The sequence below is a fragment of the Cygnus olor genome, chromosome 3 (assembly GCF_009769625.2).
Source record: "Cygnus olor isolate bCygOlo1 chromosome 3, bCygOlo1.pri.v2, whole genome shotgun sequence".
Classification (NCBI taxonomy): Eukaryota; Metazoa; Chordata; class Aves; order Anseriformes; family Anatidae; genus Cygnus; species Cygnus olor.
The window spans coordinates 103,465,153-103,491,033 of record NC_049171.1 but is presented as its reverse complement, the minus strand read 5'-3'; the positions used below and the strand labels follow the sequence as shown (position 1 = coordinate 103,491,033).

At 36.1% G+C, this 25,881-nt stretch overlaps 1 protein-coding gene across 5 annotated transcripts in view; it reads left to right on the top strand.

The window, feature by feature from the left end:
* CDC42BPA (CDC42 binding protein kinase alpha) overlaps positions 1-25,881 on the top strand; it is a 163,582-nt gene that overhangs the window by 88,475 nt on the left and 49,226 nt on the right. For 4 of the 5 annotated variants that reach the window (XM_040552932.1, XM_040552933.1, XM_040552934.1 and 1 more), the window contains exons 10-18: positions 174-253; positions 1,330-1,496; positions 2,382-2,504; positions 8,054-8,187; positions 9,778-10,020; positions 10,272-10,382; positions 16,541-16,788; positions 22,338-22,443; positions 24,201-24,325. In XM_040552932.1, the coding sequence (XP_040408866.1) occupies positions 174-253; positions 1,330-1,496; positions 2,382-2,504; positions 8,054-8,187; positions 9,778-10,020; positions 10,272-10,382; positions 16,541-16,788; positions 22,338-22,443; positions 24,201-24,325 (1,337 nt within the window). The remainder of the gene's footprint in view (positions 1-173; positions 254-1,329; positions 1,497-2,381; positions 2,505-8,053; positions 8,188-9,777; positions 10,021-10,271; positions 10,383-16,540; positions 16,789-22,337; positions 22,444-24,200; positions 24,326-25,881) is intronic. The other variant, XM_040552935.1, reaches the window with a different exon arrangement.

The window sequence follows — 25,881 nt, the reverse complement described above, 5'->3', positions numbered from 1 at the left end:
TATAGGTAGATTTAGGTGATGCCATTTCATATTTGAGCTGTATATAAGGATGACTGAGAATCTAGTTAATATGATATTGTCACTAACACTTCACACATGATTAAACTTTTTTTTTTTTTTTTTTTTTAATCCAGTGGGATATTACTTGCTCAACTGTCATGTTATTTTTCTAGGAGACAATGCCTCCACCATCACACACTGCATTTTCTGGCCATCATTTACCATTTGTGGGTTTCACATATACGAGTAGCTGGTAAGTAAGATTTCTGAAATTGTCAGTAGGATAGTTGCATAATATCCTGTTTCTCTCTGAAACCCACTATAAACAGATAACAAAAGAATGTGGTTTATTGAGGAGATTACCAGGGAATAAACTAAAATACTGTTTGTCCAAAATAGTGAACCTTCTGCAGGTAAAATTTACTTCAGTGTATAGGTCAACAACTCTGTTCAGAGGTGTTATGTTGAAAATGGTGGTTTTCAGACAGTGTGAGAAGTTGACCACTTATGGCAAAGATAAGACCAGATGTGTGGACCCAGAGAGAACTTGGCTTATAAGTCTTTAAAAACTGTTTTATTTCTAATCCTTTGAAACTCTTCTAAGTTTGAATGGAAACAACAACAAAAAAATACTCTTAATTGATATTTTGTATTAATGTGATATTTGTCATGGTCATCTCTACTGCTAAATAAAACAGTAACAAGAAAACCTACGTACTCTTCCTCGATCATTTATAAAAATAAATAAATAAATAATGATTACAACTATTGAAAGGCCAGGCATGTTTCTGCAAACACGTGCTTAGTACTGGTTATGTGAGATGACCTGTAGACTTCAAAAAGATTATTTGCATAAGTAGCAGTGTGTGTAAATGTGTATACACAGAACCAAGGCCTCATAGTATTTCTGATATATAGATGCTCAGATTTTCATGCGATAATTTCACACCATTTGTTGTAGTTGTTATAATTAAAGCACTTGGCAAACTTGATGAATAATTTTAAAATAAACTGTTATTGTAATCTTATTAAGTATCTAGACAGTCACTTTTTGCTATCTGGAAACTAACTTGGACTGTCTGTAATGGTCATTTTTAATCAGGAGATTATTCACTTTTATATTATTAAAAACGCATTGGGGATATCAGTCATGCTAGGTAGAAATGAATTCAAGTTTTATTAAGCACATACTGACAAACTATTATTTTATTGTGTAATGATTTACGTAGTTATTCACAATTTAAACAACTTTACTGTTTGTTTGTTTGTTTTTTAAATTTTAAACACATCCTGTTGTAAAATGAAATACTGTTTAATTTTCTTTCCCAGTGTGCTTTCAGACCGCAGCTGTCTCAGACTGACAGCTGGACCACCCTCCATGGATCTTGATGCGAGTATTCAAAGAACTTTGGAGGACAGTTTAGCAACAGAAGCTTATGAGAGGAGAATAAGACGTCTAGAACAGGAAAAGCTTGAACTTAGTAGAAAACTGCAAGGTATCATAGAAAAATCTTTCAGTCATGATTTTGACTTAATTAGCTTGTGGTTATGTGAAGCACAGTTTATTCAGTGGAGAAAAAAAATATAACTCATGGCATGATTTCTAGAAGAAAAAAAATCTCTTATTTCCGTTGACATATTAAACTTCTGATAGTCTTTATGCCTGAAATATCGTATGTATGCAACTTCTTAAAACATGCTAACACTGCTTGCACTATGTCTTATATAACCATTCTGGCGTAAAGATTTAATAACCATTCTGGCATAAAGATTTAATTCTAAAAATCTGTAAGAACTTAATTTGTCCAGCTGACAGTTGCTGAAAGTAATTGGCCCCATGTCATTAGAAATTGTATATTGTAGCATCCTGAAAATAATTGGCATCATAGCATCCTAAAAAAAAATTGCCATTAGCCATTGGAAATTAGAAATCATAGCATCCTAATCTGTAGACATGTATAGTTTTTTACAGGAGTAAGGCTTGGTCTTGCTGGAGACTGGAAAAGATTTTTGACACATAGATGACTGTGTAACCTAATGTGGTTCTTGAATTCTCAAAGGCGTATGTTGCTTTCTATTGTTTGGGGGAAAAAAAGAAACATGTTTTTTCATTAGATCTGTAGAGGCATTTAATAATAATTGCAACTGTAGTTTTCTGAAATATTCATCATAATTTAAGTTTCTACCTTAATGCTGTTTTTGCTTTAAGGTTTTGAGTCTGCACGTTAGATGTTAATGTCTGGGATATGGCCTTAAGTGCAGACATGTAAAATGCCTCAGTAGAGGGGCTTTTTGGCATGTCTTAGTTAACCAGTAATATCCTTCTGACCACCTAGATGTCAGGCATGTAATTGGTTCCTCTCTTCTACATCTGTTTTTAGAGTCCACCCAGACAGTCCAGGCTCTGCAGTATTCAACAGTGGATGGCCCAATTACAGCAAGCAAAGATTTAGAAATTAAAAGCTTAAAAGAAGAAATTGAAAAGTTGAAGAAACAGGTAACAGGTAAGTTATAAATATTAATGTAACAACTGTAACAGTAAAGAATACTTTGACAAGATCTTTTTCCCCCGGTGTTTTCCTTTTAAAGAATTTTCCTATCTATTTTTACTTCTCATTTTATTGTTTGCTTCTCAGTTGTAGTGCAACATTTTTTTCAAATTCAGATTAGTACTTAGTACTTGAGTAATTTCAGTTGCAAGGGAAAGAAAATTTCAGTGACTTCTGCTATTACCAGTAGTGGTGAATTTCCACTGGTTTTAAATTGTGGTATTGCTAATTTACATGGATGTGAATCAGGCTCTACCTAAGAATCTGAAACCGTGACCAGTTTCCTTTGTGCTTCCTTGTTTTTGTTTTGTTTTGCTTTTTTCCTCCAAGAATGTAGTGCAGGGAGTAGATAGAGCAATTGTTTGGTTATTTTTTGCTCTATCATAACTTATTGCTGTCCTTTTACACATCAAAGTCACTTTGCTGTCCTTTTATAAGCCACTGTAGCATACCTTAGCATTTCTCGCTTTGTATGCAGGTATATAGATAGTAAACTGGAAAGAAGGAAGGTATTGATTCTTGCTTACATGGCTAAACAAACTTGAGGGATGAAGACTTCAATCTAGCAGTTTTAACAGTCTGAAAAATATTTGATTTGTGGTTTAACCCAGTAGACAGCTAAACGCCATACAGCTGTTTGCTCACTCCTCCTGCCCACAGTGGGATGGGGAAGAAAATGGGAAAGTGCAAGAACTCAAGGTTGACATAAGGACAATTCAATAAGAAAGAAAAACAACCCTCGCCAACACACACGCACAAAAAAGTACTTTAAGCTTGAAAGTACTTTAAGCTTGAAAAGCATTTTTGAAATTTGTGCAGGTAAAGAGCTGAATTTCTTAAATTAATGTCATGTTATGATTTTTTAGAACTCTCAAACTAGTTAGAAGCAAAGATCTACCTAGTGCAGTATCCTGTGTCTTGAAAGAGGCTACTGGGGACGTTTATGGAGAGTCAAGGAAATTCAATACATCCAAATTCATCTTTGCTATGCTTACTCTCCCAGATTCACCATATTTTAAGAACTTCTAGAGTGAGGATAATTTTTATTTAGGAAAATTAACAAGATTGATGGAGATTGTTAGGTATTGAGACTAGGAATGTAGAAAGAAGGAGGATAAATCCTATTTTTCTTGTCAACCCAAACAGGAGAAAGTGTGCATTTTATCAGAGAAAAATCAGACACGGTAGATGGATATCTACTTGTATAACTGTAGGTTACCTGTGGCAAGGGAAAATGCAGTGAGAAAAGGGTCAAAGAAACTAAAAAAAGAGTTGTTCTGGTTTGTATTTGTGAAAAAGCTTCATTCAATTCCTTCAGGAATGCCAGCAGGGACACCCATAGAAAGAATAACTGGAAATTAACTTCCAGACATTTTAGTTGCTGTGTTTAGACTCTGCTGCTATGTTACAGGGCAGAAGCACACTATATATGAACTGCGGACTGTAGCACATAGGTTATATTATGCTAAAATTGTGTGGTCTGAAAGAGTCTGTTACAGATGTACAGTTGGACAGCTTCTCTGGCATGATGTAGCAGTTTTGCATTGTACCATAAGCCATGTTCACGTCCAAAAAATGATGCTTAAGTAGCTCAGGGAGGATCTCACTAATCTGAGTAATGTCCTGTTGGTGCTGTCTCAGAACAAAGGTTTTTGTGAAGCTGCTCTCCAGCCAAATGTCCTTCCAGTTGTTGCTGTAACGAGGAAAGGCAAGACACAATCAGAAATCTCTGTTCTGCAACAACCCTCAGCTCTGTTTTTGGTTCCTTGGGACCAGTGAAAACCAACATTCATTAGAACAGTTTTTTCGTAGGACCATGCATTTATACAAATGCAACAAGGACAGCTTTAACTTATATTTTCCTCTTGACTTACGGAGCTGCAGCTCAGATTTTAGTTCATTCTTGCAGATATTACTCTTTCTTTGGTATTGAAAAAAAAAATAAAAACGGTGTGGAACATTCTCCAACACAACTGATATCCATTTCTATTCATAAAAGAATTCAGTGTCTGGTAAAGGCAGCTAATATTGAGAATATTAATTAATATTATTTTCCCTTAAGTACCATTAAGAATTTTCTGTTTCATGCCACATACATATTTATGTATTTATTCCTACAAACAACATACGCTTTTGGTTTTTGGGTTGGAAGTGAAGAATGTGATCAAATAAGGAAGACGTACAGTCATGTAATTCACCTAGTCACCACATAACTTTCCCAGTATATATTTGAATGCCTTGCCAGGTCCAGACATTAAAGGCACTAAATAGAAGGCACTCATTTGTGCCTTGAGTTGTAGGTAATCCAAGTTAATTTCATAAAATTGGGTAGAGAGAATGTTGTATTTTACTTATCTTATGGTTGGTGTGTGTGGTGTATTTTTTTTATTTTTTATTTTTTTAAGAAATAGATTTTAAAACTAAGTTATTGACATAAGACAGGCACAAACCGGATGATGGTCATGTCTGAGTGCACCCAGATTTAGGGGAGCTAGTTTCCAGTTCACTGGATGACCTTTGAAATATCTATATTTCCAAGTCTAGAACTGATGAACTTTAAGAAGGTTCAGTTCAGGTGCAGAGCTGAACTTTATGCTTTTGGCTCATCTCTTGGGCAATTAAATGTAATGTAATAACTTCCTACAGTGAGTGTTTGCATATATTAGCTAAAATGTGAGCAACAACTAGAATGATTAGAAGGAAAATTACCGTTTACTACTCATATGTTACAACCAGCTTTTATACTCTAACCTGTTTTGCTGCCTCTTCTTGAACTGTAAGTGTAAACACCCATTTAAAAAGGCAATAAAAATGAATGTAAAATTGTGTCAAATTAAAGAGTGTAACCAGTGGAACCTTAGAAAAATAAGATTTTTTTTTTTGTCTGCCTATTTTTTCGGGTAATGACAAGCTAGCATATGCTTTCACTTTTTGAGGTCAAAGTTGTAATTTTTGTTCTGTAAGTTACATAGGAGAAAACTTTGAGGAATCTTTAACATTGCCAAATATGTAAAAGACAGGAACAGAAGAAGAAAACAGAGCTATGGAACAAAGTAGTTCATGCACAGAGGAGAGATTTATCTTGGATCAGCAGAGCCATATATAAACTTTCTTTTTGCTGGTGATTTCAGAGTAGCCTATGTAAGGCAGCCAAGTTAATAATTTATGTCTTTGAGCTACATCTCTTATTTAAATGCATTCCTTTAAATTTTTAAACAAGAGTTAATGAATTAGAACAGTACTGAATATTTGTATGAGTACAAGGTAATGGTATTCTTTTGCTTATAAAATTCCTGTGTTTCAGAAATTACAGTTCCTCGAAATGTATTTTTTTTTTTATTTGATTTCCCTGAGAGTCAGTCTCTTAGGGTTGCATTTATGAAAAGGTTGGAAAAGGCTCTTACCAACAGTATGGATGGGTCCTTGTTCTGTGGATAAATACATATGGTCTGAAGTCCTGCCACAACTATGAAATATGAAGACATTTTGCCTTTGATTTCAGAAATCAGAATTAACCCACCTTCACATATATCTTGCTTTAAATATGTGTTTTTAAGTGACAAGCTAGAAAGAAAACACTATCTAGAAATTTTCAGTTTTCTGTTATATTTTATGGATGCCAGCTTTTTATATTATAGCATTTGAGAGTATTAATATGACATTATTTAGCTGTGTCATAGAAATGTACTTTCATTGTATAAATGACAGTAAGAAAATGGATGTAGTAGTTTTGCTGTACTTATAGTAGTAAAGTAGATCACATAAACACAAATGATTTTCATACTAGAAGTAAGTAAAATCTTCTGAAGTTAATTTTAAGTGTATCAATAGGAGAATGTTTACCAGCTCTCTCTTGCATTGGTTACTTCTGCTGATCCTTTCTGGGGGAGTTTATGGGGAGGAGGAAACTCTTTATAGTTATGATACACTGTAAGGAAAGATAGATTAAGTACCACGATATCGTTAAGTATTGTTGGCCCAGCCAGCACAGGTTCACGAAAGGCAGGTCGTGCTTGTCCAACCTCGTCTCCTTTTATGACCGTGTGACCAGACTAGATGAGGGAAGGGCTGTTGATGTCTACTTAGACTTCAGCAAAGCCTTTGACACGGTCTCCCACAGTCTTCTCCTGGGAAAACTGGCTGCCCGTGGCCTGGACAGGTACGCTCTTCTCTGGGTAAATAACTGGCTGGAGGGCTGTGCCCAGCGTGTAGTGGTTAATGGAGTTAAGTCCAGCTGGCGTCCTGTTACAAGTGGTGTCCCCCAGGGGTCGGTACTGGAGCCTATCTTGTTTAATATCTTTATTGATGACCTGGATGTGGGGATTGAGTGTACCCTCAGTAAGTTTGAAGATGACACCAAACTGGGAGGTAGTGTCGATCCGCCTGAGGGTAGGGTGGCCCTTCAGAGGGATCTGGATAGCCTGGACTGCTGGGCTGAGGCAAATGGGATGAGGTTTAACAAGCCTAAGTGCCGGGTCCTGCACTTTGGCCACAGTAACCCCATGCAACGCTATAGGCTTGGGGAGAGTGGTTAGAAGACTGTGAAGAGGAAAGGGACCTGGGAGTGTTGATCAATGCTCGGCTGAACATGAGCCGGCAGTGTGCCCAGGTGGCCAAGAAGGCCAATGGCATCCTGGCCTGTATTAGAAATAGTGTAGCCAGCAGGGGCAGGGAGGTGATTGTCCCCCTGTACTCTGCTCTGGTGAGGCCTCACCTTGAGTGCTGTGTTCAGCTTTGGGCCCCTCGCTACAAGAAGGACATCGAGGCACTGGAGCGTGTCCAGAGAAGGGCTACGAAGCTGGTGAAGGGCCTGGAGCACAAGTCCTGTGAGGAGCGGCTGAGTGCACTGGGGGGTGCCTGAAGGGAGATTGTGATGAGTAGAGGGTTGGCCTCTTCTCTCAGATAACTAATGATAGGACTCGAGGAAATGGCCACAAGTTGCGCCTGGGGAGATTTAGATTAGATAGCAGAATCAAACGTTTTCTCTCAAAGAGTGGTCAGGCGCTGGAGCGGCCTGCCCAGGGAGTTGGTGGAGTCACCATTCCTTGTGGTGTTCAAGAAGCGCCTGGAAAAGGTGCTACGAGATAAGATTTAGTAGCTTAGTGGGTAGTATTGGTGATAGGAGGACAGTTGGACTAGATGATCTTGTAGGTCCTTTCCAGCCTTGTGTTTCTATGATTCTATGGTGTGCAGAAGTCAAATGTATAGGTCATGTTATGGCATGCAGTACAGAATTATGTGTAGGGTGTGATTATTATAATGTGAAAAGACAAGCTGTCATTTTCTACGTTGTGTTGCATCAAGCTGTGACCTATTCTATTCTGTTAAAAGCAAACATGGTAGTTGAAACCACCTAATCCCTATTATAAAGCCAGGTAAGAATTGCATTAGTTTGTGTTAATTTGAAACCAAAATAAATACTGAAGAGGCTTCAAACAGCTAGAGTATGCTAGTCTAGAATAACTTTTCCCTTAACATATTTAGAAATATGCTGCTTTTTCTAGATTCTGATCAGCTAGAACAGCAACTTGAAGAGGCCAGCACTGCAAGGCGGGAATTGGATGATGCTTCCAGACAAATAAAGGCTTTTGAGAAACAAGTCAGAACACTGAAGCAAGAGAGGGAAGATCTTAATAAGGTAAAAGTGTTTTGTCAGTGACTATTCTAAATCCTAAAGACTATTTTTACTTTTTAATTTTGCTTAAAATAACCTTTGAGTGTAAAATTAATGAGTAGGTAACAAATGTTTAATGTGACCTACTTAGCTTTCTGACTTTTTTTAAGACAAGGACAGTGTTTAAAGCATTGTATGTAGGATTGCTGGGTGGTCCTAAGTGACTAATTCCAGAGAGTAAACTACTCTATGATCCAAATTGCAGAATGGTTGCAAAGAAGGTTTTATAGTCTCAGATTAAGATGATAATTAGAGTGATTAGGAGATGGAGAAGAGGAGAACTATTTCAGACAACTATTTTAATCTGAAATAAGGGTGAGACCGTAGCAGGGAAAAAATGTTCAGAATTTACTGTTAGGGATGTGGCATGGAAATGTTCCAAGAAGAGAGATGTGAAAAATTACCCAAATATGAAGACTGAAAAATTATTTTTCTAATTTTAGTTTTCTCTATCTCCCTAATTCCTCATTTTCTTATTTAATAACATACTGACTTCTGTGGCTACTTTGCCTTCATGATTAAATCAATTTGAAAATACAATTCGGTGCAAAATACATCAGTTTGCTTCTCATCATGATTTGTATTAGCACAGTATTGTAGAGTCCACGTTCAATGTTTACCTGCCATCTGTATTTAACACTTTTTCTTTTAACTCATAAGGTTTTTAAAACCTTGAGAACTGCCAGTTTGTCTAAGAAGTACTATTTCTATTCTAAAAAAACCCGTAGTCATTTGGACATCTTTAAAAATCCTCAGGAAATGCGTTTAAATTTGTATAATGTCAATAGTGCCAAATATTAATTCTTCCTGCCACTTTATCCTTGGACTTACTTTTCCTTGCTTCTTTGTTCTTCTCTAATTTGGCTGAACATCATTAAACCATATTAACTGTTGTGATCTTTCATTCATAGTGTAATAAAACAGATCTAAGACAACAGCAAGCTTTGTGAAGGTTTTTCACTCTAGGGGTATCACAGCACTGGCTGTGTTTTTCATGTGGGTTCTTGTAAAAGAATGATTATCATATATTATTGTTAAACACAGTGTTTTGTTGCCTGAAACATTCTGTAAAATTTATATTATGGTATAATGTGTAGAAATGATTGTTGCCATGGGTAGGTCAGTTTTTAGAAGCTTTTAAAGGAGAAATTTTCATAGACCAGAGTTCTCCATTTAGTTAATGCAGAAGCCTTTTTTAAAAATTGAGATGAATGCTATTATTTTTATTAATTTACGTAGTTCATGAAAAACTATGCCAATGACATTTTTTAAGATAGCAAGGTATTTTTATGTTTAATGTGAGTGCTTGAAAGCCTTTGTATTGAAAAGCAAATTCACACTTTGATTAAGTTTATGCAGTTTAACTGACTTCAGTAGTAAAACCTGGCTTCTTACCTTATTTATAGAAGCATACAATCTGTATTGTAGATGCATTTATCAGAAGAAATGAGTGTGTAGTTTCTGTTCACTCTGGAGAAGGTTTTAGATGCACATCCAGAGAATTGGCCTTGCAGCTTTCTAGGTTTATTACTTAATTCTTTTTTTAAACTGTAGGAACTGGCAGAGTCTAGTGACAGATTAAAATCCCAAGCCAAAGAGTTGAAAGATGCACACAGCCAGCGGAAATTGGCAATGCAGGAGTTCTCAGAGATGAACGAGCGGCTGACAGACTTGCACTCTCAAAAACAAAAGCTTGCCCGCCAGCTCCGAGATAAGGAGGAAGAAATGGAAGTGGTGATGCAAAAAGTAGAAAGTTTAAGGCAAGAGTTACGCAGAACAGAGAGACTTAAAAAAGAAGTAAGTAGTGAGAAGACTGTTTAGAATCTATGAAATTGTAGTTTTATGTAAGGTTTTCCAAAAAATGTATTTTTTTGAATGTTATCTGTAAATCTTTACGTCTTTGTTATTTCAAACAGTACCAATTTTATTTTCTAAGAATTTGAAGTGTCCAGGTTAGTGCTGAAAATTTGTTTTTCTTATTGAAAATCATCAATAGGTTTTGATAAAATGTAAGAATTCTGCCTATTAAAAATTATGTATTTTTGTAGCTGGAAGTCCAAGCTGAAGCTGCAGCTGCTGAAGCATCCAAAGACAGGAAATTGCGAGAGAAGAGTGAGCAGTACTCTAAAGAGTTGGAAAGTGAAGTAGAAGGGCTAAAGGTTAGTGTGTTCAGATATTAACACCTGCAGACTTGCTAGTCAACTAGTACTGGATCTGTTTGATTGTTTTCAGTTGTAAAACAAAAAGATATTGTTAGTTTGACACTCCAGTTGATGGTGAATACTAATGCAAGCATGAATCACATTATTGTCCAGAAAAATGAATATTTGCCTATTGCAGTTTTCAGACCAGTGTGTTCACAGCCAACTGAAGTATTCCTCAATACTTGATTTTTTACCAAATTGCTTCCATTATTACTTTGTTTACCTGGTAAAACCATTTTTAGTGGAGGGTAGCTGACTATTTGAAGATAAACTTGCAGCCTGTGTGGGTTTCTGTGTAGGTGTTTTTTGTACTGTATTGTAAATGAAAAGAAAGATGGGTTTCTCCACAGTAGGAGTCAACTGATGTAACCATAAAGGAAAAGTTTTAGTGTATTTAGTGTTGTATTTATTTTGATTAGATTGTTCACACATGGTTTTGTGTTTTCAGAAACAGAAATTTAAGTAAGCCAAGAATATTAACTGTTATTTTATTCTATGCCTTAGCTTTGTATGTGATGCTCTGAAGAACACAAAAACCTCATTCTTAAAAATGGAATGAGGTTTTTTGGTTTCTCCTTACAGACTTTTGTTCATTTACAGGAAAATGCTGTTCCCGGTGTTTTGTCCAGTAGGATAATTCTAAACATTTTGTGCAAAATGTCAGGTTAGGTCTTTTCTGGTCTTAATTCACATGAATAACAGTTTAGTCGTTAGAATTTTCTGGGACATTTGTCAACATCAAGTCGCTACACAGAAGTTTTTTTGTTTTGGTTTGTTTTTTCTTTAACACACATTCTTTTATTTTGCCTTCCTTCCTTAAATGAAAATAAAGAAATTCATTCCTCATGAAATTTGGATTTATAAAGCTTCCGATGCTGTGAATTCAGATTCTTATCTGAAAATTAAGACGTTTGTTCTGCTTTCATGAATCTTCACCATCAGCAAAGAGTTTGTATAACGTTTTAGGAGGCGAGAGGAATTTATTGGAGATTTACTGAGATTAAATGGTAAGCTGATTAATAACAACAAGGCAGCTTTATCAGAATAGGCAAGTGGAATTGTAGCTTTCTTACTAACATTTCACAATACAGTGTGTATGCTTTGGGTCATGGAAAGTTGTGATGTGGCATTTTCCATTCACTAAAAGCTCTGTACAGCTTTTAGTTAGGAGGCTATAACAGAGAAAAGGTTAGTATTTAAAAACAAACAGAAAAGGAAAGTGTCTATAAATGAGAACAGAAAAGCCCATAAATGATGGCAGGTTAAATGTACAGGAATTTGACAATTAAAGAAGGATGGTGTAGAGAATACTTTGCAAAGGATGCTCAGACTGATTGTGGGAAGTCCTTTAAATCAAAAGCAGGAAGCCACCTTAGAAAACTCAAGGAGCTGCTTTCTGGCAGGAATGAAAAAAGTAATCTCTGATTTGATAGGGCTGTGGAGAAATGTTCAACAAAATTTTCGCTTGTCAGACTTCACTGCTGAAGCGGTGGAGATTGCCACAGAGAGTGCGCTCTTTGTAGCAAGTATGTCAAAAGAGCTGAATTAGTCTGAGGATGATGTGCAGGAAGCATTAGAGCTGGCAGGTGAATAAGATATGAGGTCACCAGGAGCAGGGGCCTCACCTAACTTGGATGAGAAATGGCAGAACTGCTAGCCAAGATGTACACCTTTTCACAGGAATTCTCAGAACAGAGAAGATTCCCAGGTATTAATGCTGGAGCCATTTTCGTCAATGTCTTCATCATTATCCAAGAGAAGGAAATGTGAAGTGAAATATTGGAGTTCATGAATGGTAAAGGGCTCTTTCAAGCAGGCAAACACCATAAAGATAACAAGAGAATCCAGAAGGATCTCAAGAAAATTACTGTGTAAAAGGGTGTCAGAGGAGCTTCATTGTAGCTAAAATGTATGGTTATTAGTGGAAGAATAATCTAACCTTGTCCTACGCACTACTGATTTGGGACTGACAGATGCAACTCAAGAAAGAGCTCTTGGAGTCATTCCTGGCAGCTTTCTGGAGTCATTGGCTCAGTGTGCAGCAGTAGCAGAAGAAGACAAAAAAAAAAAATAAGGGATGTCATCAGGATATTTCCTGACAAAAATCTGAGAATTATTTGCTGCTGTGTAAAACTTAACTGTACGTGCATTATCTGTGCTATGCATAGTTTAGTCTCTTTTCAAGAAAGATGTAGTGAACTTAGAGAAGTCACAAAGATGGGCAACTAAAATGATCAAGAGGATGGAGCACCTGCCTCTAAAGGAGTATCAAAAAAGGATGTGACACTAAATTTGGACAGGAGGAAGCTGAGAAGAAATTATGTTTAATATTTATGAAATCATGAAGGTGGTGGATAGGGTGGATGGCAATGGCTGTTTGTGAAATCCTACAGTACTATGAGTGGGGGCACTTGATAAACAGGACATGGATTTTAAATAGTACTTCTCTTCACAATGGGGATTGAACTTGTGGGCCTTGTTGCCACAAGAGGCTGTGGTTGTGACAGTATAGGCAGATTCATAAAGAGATTATTCAGACTGATGAACACCAGGACCCCTGAGACTATGCAGAGAGGTGCCCTCCAATATCTTTAGTCCAACAGCTGTTGTATAACAAGGGGAATGCACCTCATAAAAAGGCACACTTGTTTGCTTTCCTGAAATAGCCACTGCTTTAGGGAAACTACTGGTGTGACCCAGTAAGGCATTTCTTCACAGTGAACTCTAACTGGATACTGGAGTGGTAAGAGTAGTGAAAACATGAATAAACTATGAAGTTATAGAACCAGAGAATCATTTAGGTTGGAAAAGACCTCTTAAGATCATCTGGTCCAATCTTTAACCTAGCACTGCCAAGTCCACCATTAAACTATGTCACTAAGCACTACATGTACACATTTTTTGAAGACCTCCAGGGATGGTGACTCAACTACTTCCCTGGGCAGCTTGTTCCAATACTTCAGAATCCTTTCAGTGAAGAAATATTTTCTAATATCCAATCTAAACCTCCCCTGCTGCAGTTTAAGGCCATTTCTGCTTGTTTTACCACTTAGTGCTTGGGAGAAGAGACCAATCCCCACCTTGCTATAGCCTCCTTTAAGGAGGTTAAGGTAATTGTAGAGTGTGATAAGTTAATGACTTCAGACAACATGTTGGAGGAGGAAAGCAAAAGAAACCAGTTACCATTTGTAATAAATTACTGTTTCTAATCAAGCTTGCATTAACATTGAAACATTGAAAAATAGAGCAATATATATAACAATAGAAGAGGAGGACCTTGATTTTCATCAAATATAATAATATAATAATACGTATAAATCTACAAATAACACGTACAAATATAATATCTACAAATCTCTGTCCTTCGCCTGTGGATGGACATGTTTATTAATATTTTTTATGGCATTTCATAGTTGTAGTAGTAGATCTTATACTCCCTGTTTACTTCAGTAAACTTAGTTATAAACCTTTGGTTATATACTCATACAGCCCAAATTCTGCCCAGATTGCAGTGCTTTATGTTTCTTATCTGCTGGCTGTAGCCCTTCAGAGGCCTACACTAGGTATAGATTCAACAATGCAGATGGAGGTTTGGATTGCATAGACGTAAGTCACAGTCCTTTAATGCAAGAAATACCACCAACACATTTATCTTCTTTCTGTTATGAGATATTATAAGTATGTTCGTACGCTGGAATTTCAAAATAAGCATACTCCTTCAGGCTGTTTCCAGACTGAAGAGGACTAATTACACATATAGCAAAGGTGTGTTAGGAAAGTCTGTTTTGGGCTGACTGGATGATTTTGGTGGTAAATTATATGGCTGCATTATTGCAGTATTTAATGATTACTCTTCTTTATTCTACAAATGCAAAACTTGATATCTGTTATGTTGCAATTACAGTATCTGTAGTATGTGATATACCTGTCAATTCATATAGTAATACTTCAATACTACTGTCAGTTTGGACTATTCAACTTCATAACTGTCTAATGAAAGAGCTGCTGTTTGGGGCTTTTTTTTGTTTGTGTGTGTCGATGAGAGAGGGAGAGAGACGAATTCCTGCACTGAGTTACGGCATCTATCTATGGGCCATGAGATTCATTATGGAATCATAGAATCACTCATGTTAGAAAAGACCTCTAATATCATCTAGTCCAACCTTTACCCTAGTGCTGATAAGTTGGCCTCAGCCTCAGCCCATTGGTCCAGTGTATCCTGATTCCTCTGCAGAGCCCTCCTGCCCTTGAGCAGATTGACACTCGCTCCTAACTTGGTGTCATCTGCAAATTTTTTTTTTTTGCACTTGTCCAGATAATTGATAAAGATATTGAAGGCGAACTGGCCCCAGTACTGAGCCCTGGGGCTCACTTGTGACTGACTTCCAACTGGATTTAACTCCATTTACCACAATTTGGGCCTGGCCACTCAGCCAGTTTTAATCCAACGAAGTGTATACCCATCCAAGCTTTGAGCAGCCAGCTTCTTCAGGAGAATGCTGTGAGAAATTGTCTCAGTTGCTCCATATGTTTGCATATAACAGGCATGAATTAAAACATATATTTGGAATTTGTGCTTCCTAAAATTCAAAACATGTTTTCTGTTTATTATTCTAGTTCTGTAAGGCACTGTACAATACCATCCAGCTCTCTCTTCTACTGCAGCATCTGTTTTATGGTCTTAATGGTATCTTTTAGTTGTGAAATAAAACATGAAAAAAATATTAAAATCATGGTGTTGCAAAGAAGCTTTTCACATGCTCCACTGCAGTATATGTGTAGGCAGTTCATCATGTTGGGCAGTAATGAACAAGTTAAGTAATTAACTACCTGTGCATGAAGGGAAATTCGTCCTTTCCCCCTTCCCTCCCAAAACAATCTCTACTTAGTATGGCACTTTTTCCTTCTGATCTACAGTTCTGCATCCTAACAGCAGGATTTTACTCCTTTTTTTTTTTGGTGTGTGAGATGGAGTTACAGAAAACGATGAGATAGCAGCATGTATCTGGCTTGTACATTTAAGGGGTTTTACACTGTAATGCTGACATGAACAGCAAGGCTCAGTTTTCTCACAGAATACATCGTGGTAGTAACTCAGATCATCAGAATGTTCTACAATGACATTTAGCTCTTAAAGCCTGTTCATACATGAGCTAAAGAAACTATGCAAAGCCTTGGTTATCTATGGTAAAAATAGAGATATTAACAAAATATCTTAGATCTGTTAGATCCTCCTAAAGGTGCGTTGCCATAAGGAAGTAGGTTTTTCAGTTATCTGTACTTTTTTGAAGCACAGTCTTTTTATTAAGTAATTTTCTTTACTTATTTAGACTACCTTTAATTCCATATTAAAAATAGGAAGAAAAATCTAACCAGGTTATTCATGTATTTACATTAAAACGTATTTCCATACTTGGCTTTCAGTGCAGGTATCATGCTGCTGTCTCAGTTGGAGCCTGATTTTGATCATCATCTTTGTTTTGGCAGAACATTGTCTTTAGTGAGTGCAGCATTTGATGCAGCTATGCAGCTGTAGCTGTGAAAAGTAAAGTAATTACTCTTACTGTTTAAAGCTTGTTTTTCCTATTAATCCACTATGATGATGTAAGTGGTCAGTTTAAGTAAAATAGGTCAGTTTTTCCTCACTGATGGTATCCATATAATCTTTTTGTAACTAGAATTTAGCCTTAAGTTTAACTTCTGCTTGCCTTTACATAGTTTTTCCACAAATTATTTGAGCTTTGAAGTATATTGACTGTATATCATAGTCCAAAGTCATGCTGTCAACTGTATGAGTGGGAGCATGAAAGTCTTTTAATTCTCTGGTCATTTTCTGACTGCATGTAAGGGGAGTCAGAATGCAGCATGAGGTGTTTAAAATGATGATCAATTTTTCAATATTGTGAAAACTATCACTGCATTTAAATCACAAAATGATAAAAGAGTACAATTCAGATTTGTGATTAACAAATTTTCAGAAAAAAAATCAGATTTATGTTTTTACCTGAAGTCTGTAATATGATGTTTTCTAAACATAGACTTAAGAATATTGAGTTGCTGCTGAACATCGCTTTCAGCATTCTGGAATGCTAACTTGGAGCTGTTTGTTTTAGCAAAAACAGGTTGGTCGCTCACCTGCTGTAAGCTATATAGAATACCAGCAAGAGATCACTAAATTAAAGGCAGACCTGGAAAAGAAAAGTGTTTTCTATGAGGAAGAACTATCTAAACGTGAAATAATGCATGCTAATGAGATAAAAAGTCTGAAGAAAGAATTACGGGATGCAGAGAGCCAGCAGCTTGCCCTCAAGAAGGAGATCATGATTTTGAAAGACAAGTTAGAGAAAACCAGAAGAGAAAAGTGAGTATTTTATGGAACTTATCTTTAAGCTGAATATGTATTTTTAAGACTCATGGTATGTTTCCAGACACACTGTGAATTCCTTAATTGTAGTGCAGACAGGTGGATTTTGGCTGAGCAAATGCCATGATTGAAAGTAAAGTCACCTTTACAAACAAAAATAATAATAAAAAAATCCACAACCCTGTATTGAAACAGTTATTTTTGCACCAGAATTCTGGCACTGTTTGATGGTTCCCAGGTATGTAGCTTTAGCTGCAGAATAGCAGCTCAGTGTAAATTGACCTCTGATATTTATGTTGCAATTTAAAATATTTTCTTGACATTTTTTCCTGTTTCCTCTTTTCTTCCTTTGATGCAAAGCTAATGTGTTAGAAATCAACTATTGCTTACATTTCTGCCAGCACAGGAACAGTCAGTTAATGTGGACTATGGCTAATCCACGCTGGGTTCTATCCAGCGTTAACATCAGTCATCAGACTACTGTAGGCATAAGCCGCTTCATTTCTTTTGACACGGTAATTTGTCAGTGAATTGCTTTTTTTGTTTCCCATGTGGTGAAACCCATAACTAGCCTTGACAATGTTTCTTTAGGCATTCATCAACAAAAATGAGTTTTTCCATTGGACAGTGTAGTATTGAAGATAGTCATAGCTTGAATGTGTTCATCAATTTCATTCATAAAAATTCAGAGTGCTTTATAGATTAAAAAAAAAAAAAAAGTGGATGCTTCTTTTTGCTGCTGCAGTAAGATGGGATATTAGAAAAATCACGAATGAGAGGTTCCTACCAAAAGCTTAGCCAATATATATTGGCATATATACATATAAATGTAAATATATATATATATTGCCAAGCCTTGAATATAAGTAGTAAATAAAAGAGGTTTTCAAAAAAGCTTATGCAAATAGAGTTGGAAAACGCTGTTTTTCTGGTAAACTGTTACCATTGGAAAGTAGATCATATATCCTAGAATGCAGTGCATGGACTGTTTCTTCATGGAGTATAGCTGTTAACTTGTAGACTGGAGATATTAATACAGCAGTTTCCTGCTTTGTTTTAGGTTGAGAGGTAAAACTTGCATCAGCAGCATGTTTTCTTTGTATCACAACTTAACCGTTTTGCTGACCTATGAGTTATAAATACACAAAAGGCTACGCTGTCTTGTAATAAATAAAGGTAATAGTATGATACTCTTTAATGACATGTCAGTTCATTAGTGTCTCAAAAGGAGGAATAATCAAGAAAAAATCATTAGTACTTTCTTCAGGCTAAACTGTTCTTAAAGATCAAGCCTCCAAACTCCAACTGGTTCAAAAACTTCTTGAAGTTTTATCAGAACCATTCTTACGTACAGCTGCAGAGGTTATAACTAGATGTCCATCTAGTGAAATGACAGATGGCCTAACAATGCCAATCTGCTTCATGCTAGCTTTTCATAAACCTTCTTTCATCTAGCTTCTCTTTGTAAATAAAAAATGAACTGGATCAAAATCTGAAATGAATGCTGATGTAACCATGTATTTCAGATGTTGGTATAAGGAAAAATTGTAAAACATGAGCAGAGCACATAACCAGAATCTGACATTTGACCCTCAGTGGGAAGGGCTTAAGCATCATACCAAGTTGGTTGTCCAAGTACATAACGAGTGATTAATGAAGGCTTGAAGAATTTGTCTTTGAAGTTGAAGCTGAAGAACTGTGTTTTGTGACACAGATAGGCAGAATCTCATTGCAAATATTAGGACTGCACGGAAATGCAAAAGTTCACTGTTCGAGGTATGCTACTGTCCTGGTTTCAGTTAGGACAGAGTTAATTTTCCTCCTAGTAGCTGGCAGGGTGCTATGTTTTGGATTAGGATGAGAAGAGCGCTGATAACATGCTGATGTTTTAATTGTTGTAGAGCAGTGCTTACACCAAGCCAAGGACTTTTCAGCCTCTCTCTGTCCTGCTAGCGAGCAGGCTAGGGATGCAGCAGAAGCTGGGAGGGGACAGACCCAGGACAGCTGACCCAAACTGGCCAAAGGGGTATTCCATACCATCTGACGTCATGCTGAACAATATATAGGGGTGGCTAGCCGGGGTGGGGGGGTGGCCGGCTGCTCGGGGATAGGCTGGGCATCGGTCAACGGGTGGTGAGCAATTGCATTGTGCATCACTTATTTCGTACACATTATTACTATTAATACTATTATTATTATTATTATTGTTGTTATTCTTTTCCCTGTCTTAATAAACTGTCTTTATCTCAACTCACAGACTTCACTTTCCCGTTTCTCTCCCCCATCCCGGAGAGGGAGGGGGGAGGGTGAGCGAACGGCTGTGTGGTGTTTGACTGCCAGCCGGGCTAAACCACAACAGCTACAGATTAATATCTGTAGTAGTTCTGGAATTTAGAAAGGAAGCTTGAATATTGAATGGAAGAATTGCTACTTGATTCGTGTTTGGATTTTTTTTTTCTCAGGAGAACACTGATGTTTTTTGTTTCCCCTTGCATGTATTGTTTTTAGCTCTTCTAACCAGAAAAACAAAGCTTTTTGTGAGTTTACCAATACAGAGGTGTTCAGTGTAAGTGTTGAAAAGGAAGCACCTGGAAGCTTTATGGTGAAATAAGTAGAATTATTTAAACCATAAGCTTGGAGTGGCCGTGGGGTCGAAGTGTATTTAGTAGTCTAAAAATAACCTTTAGTGCAGATTAAAAGGATATGGTTGTATTGCTTTACAAGGGATATAGCGTAGAGTAAATTATGTGTGTTATTCTAAGCAAGGGTCAATAAGAGCTTGGTCAAAATCAATTCTCTGCGTGAACCTTTTTTAACTTACATGCTGGTGTTTTTTTTATTTAAAAAAAAATGGAATTTTTGTTTGTTTCCTTCAACTTCAAGCTTCCTTATTTGTTATTTCAACAACACGAGTGTTCAAGTGAGAATAACTACCCCTTTATACCCTTTGCTAAAATTCTGATAAACTGCATGCTACTAAAATTGGAAATGTAGGGACACAGCATCAGGCCAGTGATCTGCTGTACAACATTCCTTTTTTTAGAATTGCCATTATGAAATATTTTGGAAGAAGGTGCAGGAAACCTAAAGTGAAAAATAAATCACGTTTGCAGAATTTCTTTTTAGCCTGTCAATTAATGATACATTTATAAAGAAGAGAGTTTTATAAAACAAAGTTTTCTTTTTAAAATCTGTTATATGAAGAAGCCCTGAGGGCTGCTGTTTGTTTCAAGTCTGGTTTACTTGGTTTCAAAGCAGTAAGGTAAAATATTTCTCCACTTTGTACAGCTCGTTGTCCTGTAAAGAGCTGGAGTGACAAAGTGATACCATAAAGCTGTATTTCACATTGCTTGCATGTGGTTTGTGATTTTTTTTTTTTTTTTTACTAATAAAAAGAAATCTGTATCATGTATGATTTCTTAAACTTCAAGAGTGGTTACACAGCTAAATTTTAGATGAGAGAAAAAGCTTGATGGGAGAGGAGGATGCCCAGCTTCAAAGCAAATGTGTTATTTTGATGTTCTTGGCTGTCCAAGGTATGCATATGTAGTCTGGCATAGTTCTGTGGTTTGCTTAGTTGATACTTTGGTATGAAAGATTATATCCACATTCTCATCTGTTTAAAATTTATCATCTTTGTGTATTATACTGTAGCAATCTGACTTTCTGGATTAGTGACAATCAGCTGAATTAAGAATTCAAAATACAGAAAATTCCCAATATGTTGGGCTCCTTTCTGTAATCCACCATCATTTTTGACTGCTTTGAGCCTTAGAGCCGTGAAAGAACAAGTTTTATACAAATACAGAACAAAAAATGCTAAACAAAAACATAAATATGAAAAAGCTAAATAAAAGAACTAAAATTAATTAAAAATCAGTTTGGTCTGCTGTCTGAGAAATGAGTTTTGAATCTCTGCCTTGCAAAAAGAAGCAAGACTTGTTAATTCCCCTGACAGCCAATGTTTTAATCTTTTCCTGCTTTTTTCCTAGACTGCTCATCATATGCAGGGAATCTATTGATATAGAAAAGAAGTGGTGGTGAATTTCAAACTTAGTGTTTAAACAGTAATGATAGTGTTTTATTTTGCTAGGATGTGGTTATGTTTCAAAGGATGCCTAGCAACATAGGATTTCACCATGAGTCTAACATGTTGTACTGGATTTCAAAGAGTGGTTGAAGCACTAAATGAATTTCAAATTAGGAATAGGAAATTCAAACCAGCAGTTCTCTTAACTGGGTTCACTGTAACCACTGATGTCTCTCTGCTTTTAAGGGTGTTCTTGCAATTCACCAGACTTGTACCAGTTCTACATCTCAGGAAAATTGGTGAGGTTGTAGTTTCTTTATTCCACGACGTAAAATTCTGATTGCTATCCAGAAAAGCAATTGCAATATTCAAGACAAAGTTTCCACTGGACTTTATTTTTACAGTGTTAACCTTTTTTTTTTTTACTGAGCACTTTTTCAAATTTTTTAATGTTGGACAGGGATGTTTATTGGACGGATATTTTCTCTACCTGTGGCATTGTATAGTACAGTTCCATTAACCTACTGATGATTGTACTCATTATCGGTCACAGCGAATACAAGATGCTACAACATCATCTTCCTGAAACTTCACAAATGTAGCAAGTCTCAAAAGAATGGATTTGAGATGGGAGTTACATGTCTACGACATTGCAGTACACCTCTTTAAGGAAACTACAGTGTTTTTTTGCCAAGCAGTTTTATCTAATTTTAGGTTCTCATGTTCATTGTGCAAAATCGAAGTTGAACAGAATCAATCAGGGGTTCTTCTCTACTGAATGACACCCACAAGAGAAAGGAAGGGCTGGGGGCAACAGCTATTTGAAGATGTTTTCCCAAAAGAATGGTCCTAATCTAGACTAGAATCTTGTCATATTAGGAATGTAAAAGTTACCTGTTCACTTCACATTGATAGTAAATATATAGTAGCTGAATTAGCTCTTCATATGTGACATCAGGCTGTGCTATATTGTTTGAAGCTTACTGCCCATGTAAATTTTTCTCATCAGTGACTCAGCCCCAACTCCCCTAATTTAAGTTCTGTATGTTCTGTTTTCATATGCAGTTGTTTTTGCATGTCATTCTGTGTGAAACCTGGAACTGTGGAGATCTGTAAATTAAAATAACATTTCTGTGAGCTTTCAGAGAATTTACCCTGAATGTCTCAGAATATTGACAGAGACTTCAATCTGCTGAATTACAGCTGCTCCGTGTTTGAGAGATTCATTAAATATTAAAATATGTGCAAGAGGATTGATAAATGATAGCTCAGTGGAGCTCTGTTAATATTGTACTGAAGGAAAGATAACTCTCTCATGATAAAATTAAAGACTGTCTTATAGCCCTAAAATGGTAGTGTAACACGTTATGGTCTTAGTTTTAATAGGATCAGGTATTATCATTGTAATAGTTTCCTTTCAGCTACAGTGTGCATTGATCTGTATGTATGTTTGTAAGTAGAGTATGATGAATTTAAGAAAGGAAACTTTCTAATTCTACTTCGTTTTACTTCTTAGCCAAAGTGAAAGAGAGGAATTTGAAACAGAGTTCAAACAGAAGTATGAAAGAGAAAAGATCCTTCTAACAGAGGAAAACAAAAAACTTTCAAATGAACTTGATAAAGTAAGTGCTGAATAGTTGTGTCCTGAGTTTACAACTAATGTGTGCTGTGTACAAATCTGTCAATGTAAAGCTGTATTGATTATTAATAACTCTTAGCAGAAATTAGTATTACACAAAAGTTGTGATTAATACTTGATTTGAATAGAGAGAATCTACATGCATCTGAATTTGAGAATGTGTGGATATATACTTTTATATATGGATATATAAGTGTATTTGGGTGTGAATTGAGTTACATGGTTTTACAATTAGCTAAGATTTAATTTTAGACAATATCTTAATCCCCCCCCAAACAAAGTGATTACTTGCTTGTGTAACCTAAATATAAAAATGTATAGTTAATGATGTGATTACATAGAGTATATTTGCATGTCAATTAGTGTGAAATAACAGGGCCCCTCCTGCTTGCTGAGATTGTGTTACTTTGAGATATTAAAAAAAAATACAAATGATAAGACAATTTAATTGAAGACTATTGAGCAAGGAATATTTATGTTTCATATATAAATATTTATGTTTCATACATTTTGGTTACCTATGTTGCTCATTTTGAGAGGTTTTTCAAGTTCGTTGTGGGTGAGTCAAGTCTTGCTAAACTTGTCTGTTCTTTCTTTAATGCAAAAAAAAAATCTAAAAATATGATGAAAGTACAGTGTTCTTCAAAGTAAGGACGTTTGCATGTCAGTGTTCAAATTAAAGTGTATTTTAATACCAGTATAAGCAGTGTAACACACATGCCTATATGTAGGTCTAGTCAAAGAACAGCAAGAGTCATTTTGACAGTCTTTTTGCATGTTCTTTTTTTCTTTAAATTTGGTTAGCTTTGTATTTGTCTTGTAAAGTGACATTTAAAAAACTGGCGTATTTAAATCATAAGCCCATTGAATGGTAAATATGCAGCAGAGTAATATTAGGAGTATAAAAGAGCAGCATAGATTAAAAAATGTTATTCTTTCATGATTTTTGTTAATGTATTTCAGTGCTAAAAGAAACCTTTTACGTGAGATTCATTCTCCTCAGCAGGCCTTTCTATAAAGTCAATCTGATATCTGGTTCCAGTTTGATTCTGTGAATAATTATTTAGCATAATGAAGGTTTAGTTCCCCATACCCAATCAGATTAGCTGTGGCTTTTGTTTTGCAGAAGGTGCATGTATGAATGACAGCTGTGTAAATGTGAGTAAGGTTAATAGCTAGGTATTCCATTTTGTACGTAGAGATTTGCATTTCATTTCAATTTCCATGTCTGCAAGTGAGTGAAATGAAAAATAAAGGAATGTAAAATACCTCGAGAACCTCAGGACTGACTTGTGGTTGTATCTGTTAAGCCTCTCATTCTCCATGGTTACTAAACAAGAGAGAGAGCAGCTTTATCTCAGCCGTAACTATTTTTGTGCCCTTATTTGGCTTTTTCATTTTCTTCTTTTTCATACAGAGAGTATTCCACATCTATATGGTGCAAAACAGAAACCATCTAAGAGTTGGATGGGTTTTTGGAGAGTAATTCTCTAGAAACTAATGTGTTTGCTAGAGCAAAAATGAAGTTTCAGTTCTTAAACAGACCTTTCATTACAGTTGAGGTCATACAAGAGAAACGATTCTGGCTTTTATTGTTGCATGGTGTTCATTGTAATGGGTATTAAATATTTTTAAAGCAGACGTATGAAATGGGAGAGGGGAACACATGGCTCTGAGTTTGTAATGTGATGGAGTCACAGTAGCTTATACATTTAACAAGTTCCTAAATTTCTCATTCAGCTCACCACCATGTTTGAGAGGCTGAGTATGAATAACCGGCAGCTAGAAGAAGAGATGAGAGACCTAGCTGATAAAAAGGAGTCTGTGGCCCACTGGGAGGCCCAAATTACTGAGATCATCCAATGGTGAGTACTCAGTATGTGGTAGGGCTATTGATGAGTTTTTGGATTCGCAAGTGCTTAAGTGAAATTTGCACACCATCCAGGCAGGATTCTGCTGTATTTTTTGCATGAGATTTTAATAATATCTATATCTGGAAAATTGCGTTCCTCCTTAAGAGCGAAAGTGTCTTTGCAAACACAACTGTTTAAGTGCAAAAGAATCGTAGCCATTGGGTGTGGCTTGTGGCTTTGGAAAAATGCTGAAAGGAATCATGTGCTGCTGAGCTCACGCCTCCAAGGAGGAACAAGCCTGGGAAAAGCAGTGACTTGAGAGTATTTGTGTCTCAGCATTAATTTCCTTCATCTGCTTGGCATGTGGCAGAATGAAACAAATATAGTACAACTTTTATGTGATTTTTTACAAGGCAGTAAGGCAGAAGGTTTGAGACTATCCCAATGCCAGTCAAGTGGTGTTTTTATAATACTTCTGTTAAATAATGATGTTATGTTTATAAAGTCTTCTGTCTTCAGTTCTAATAAATGAAGGGAAAAATAACAAGTTGAAACTATCAAAAGGAAAAGATTGCTTTTTCTAGACAGCTTTCATTTTTCCCTTCCATTCGTGTTTTCCTTCCCCCTCCTTTTTATGGCTCCATCTAGTGTTTAGCACCTACGAGAACAGTTTGTATCCAGATATTTTTTGTAAAGATCAATCGCCTCTCTGAAGACTTCATCACATTGTCTTTTTTTGGTTTACTATTTTTTTTTCGCATTTTATCGGTCTCAACTAAATATCTAACTTGACATGTCAAAGCAAAAATGGGAAATACTTGTTTTAATGAAAACTAGTTTGTTAGTTGTTACATGGTCAATATAATTTTGTTGTCTAAATACAGAGAAAGTTTGGCTTCTGAATACAACCATGTGATACATAACCAGAAAGAAGGTTGTTCTCTGGGTTTCTGGAAGTGTGTAAAACTTTTTGTTACATAAAATTATGTACCTCCAATCTGCGTTATGAAGTTAATAACATCTCAAGACATTGAATTCACTGCAGAGGTTAAAAAAAAAAATTAAGGGTCCAGTTGTGCATATTCCTTTTAAACCACGTCTCACACTATTCTTAGTAGACTGTCTGCATCAGAGAAGTAAAAATACATATATTTATTAAAGCTGTTTTAATGGATAGTTAGTTTTAATGGATATCAGAAGTATTTTCTTTAGAAAAAAATCAAGGTAAGAGGAGACACAAGTTTGTTATTTTGCATTGCATATTGTTTTTAAAAAAATGCTTGTCTGTAAATCTTTTTTTCAGATTTACATGTGAAAGCATTCATAAAAGTTTAGAGTTGTGGAAGAAGACAAGTCAGCATTAAATGTGGATTATTTTATTTGACACGATGTAAAAATGTACCAACTGCCTATTAAGAAAGTCCCTTCTCCAATTTATGAGAGAGTTTAATATTTGAAGATATACTGCTGAATTGGTTTAGATATGTGATAAGGCATCTTGCATGTATCAGACATCATTTGGGGGGAGGGGAAAGAGGTTTAAAAAGGAAAAAAATACTATGGGCATA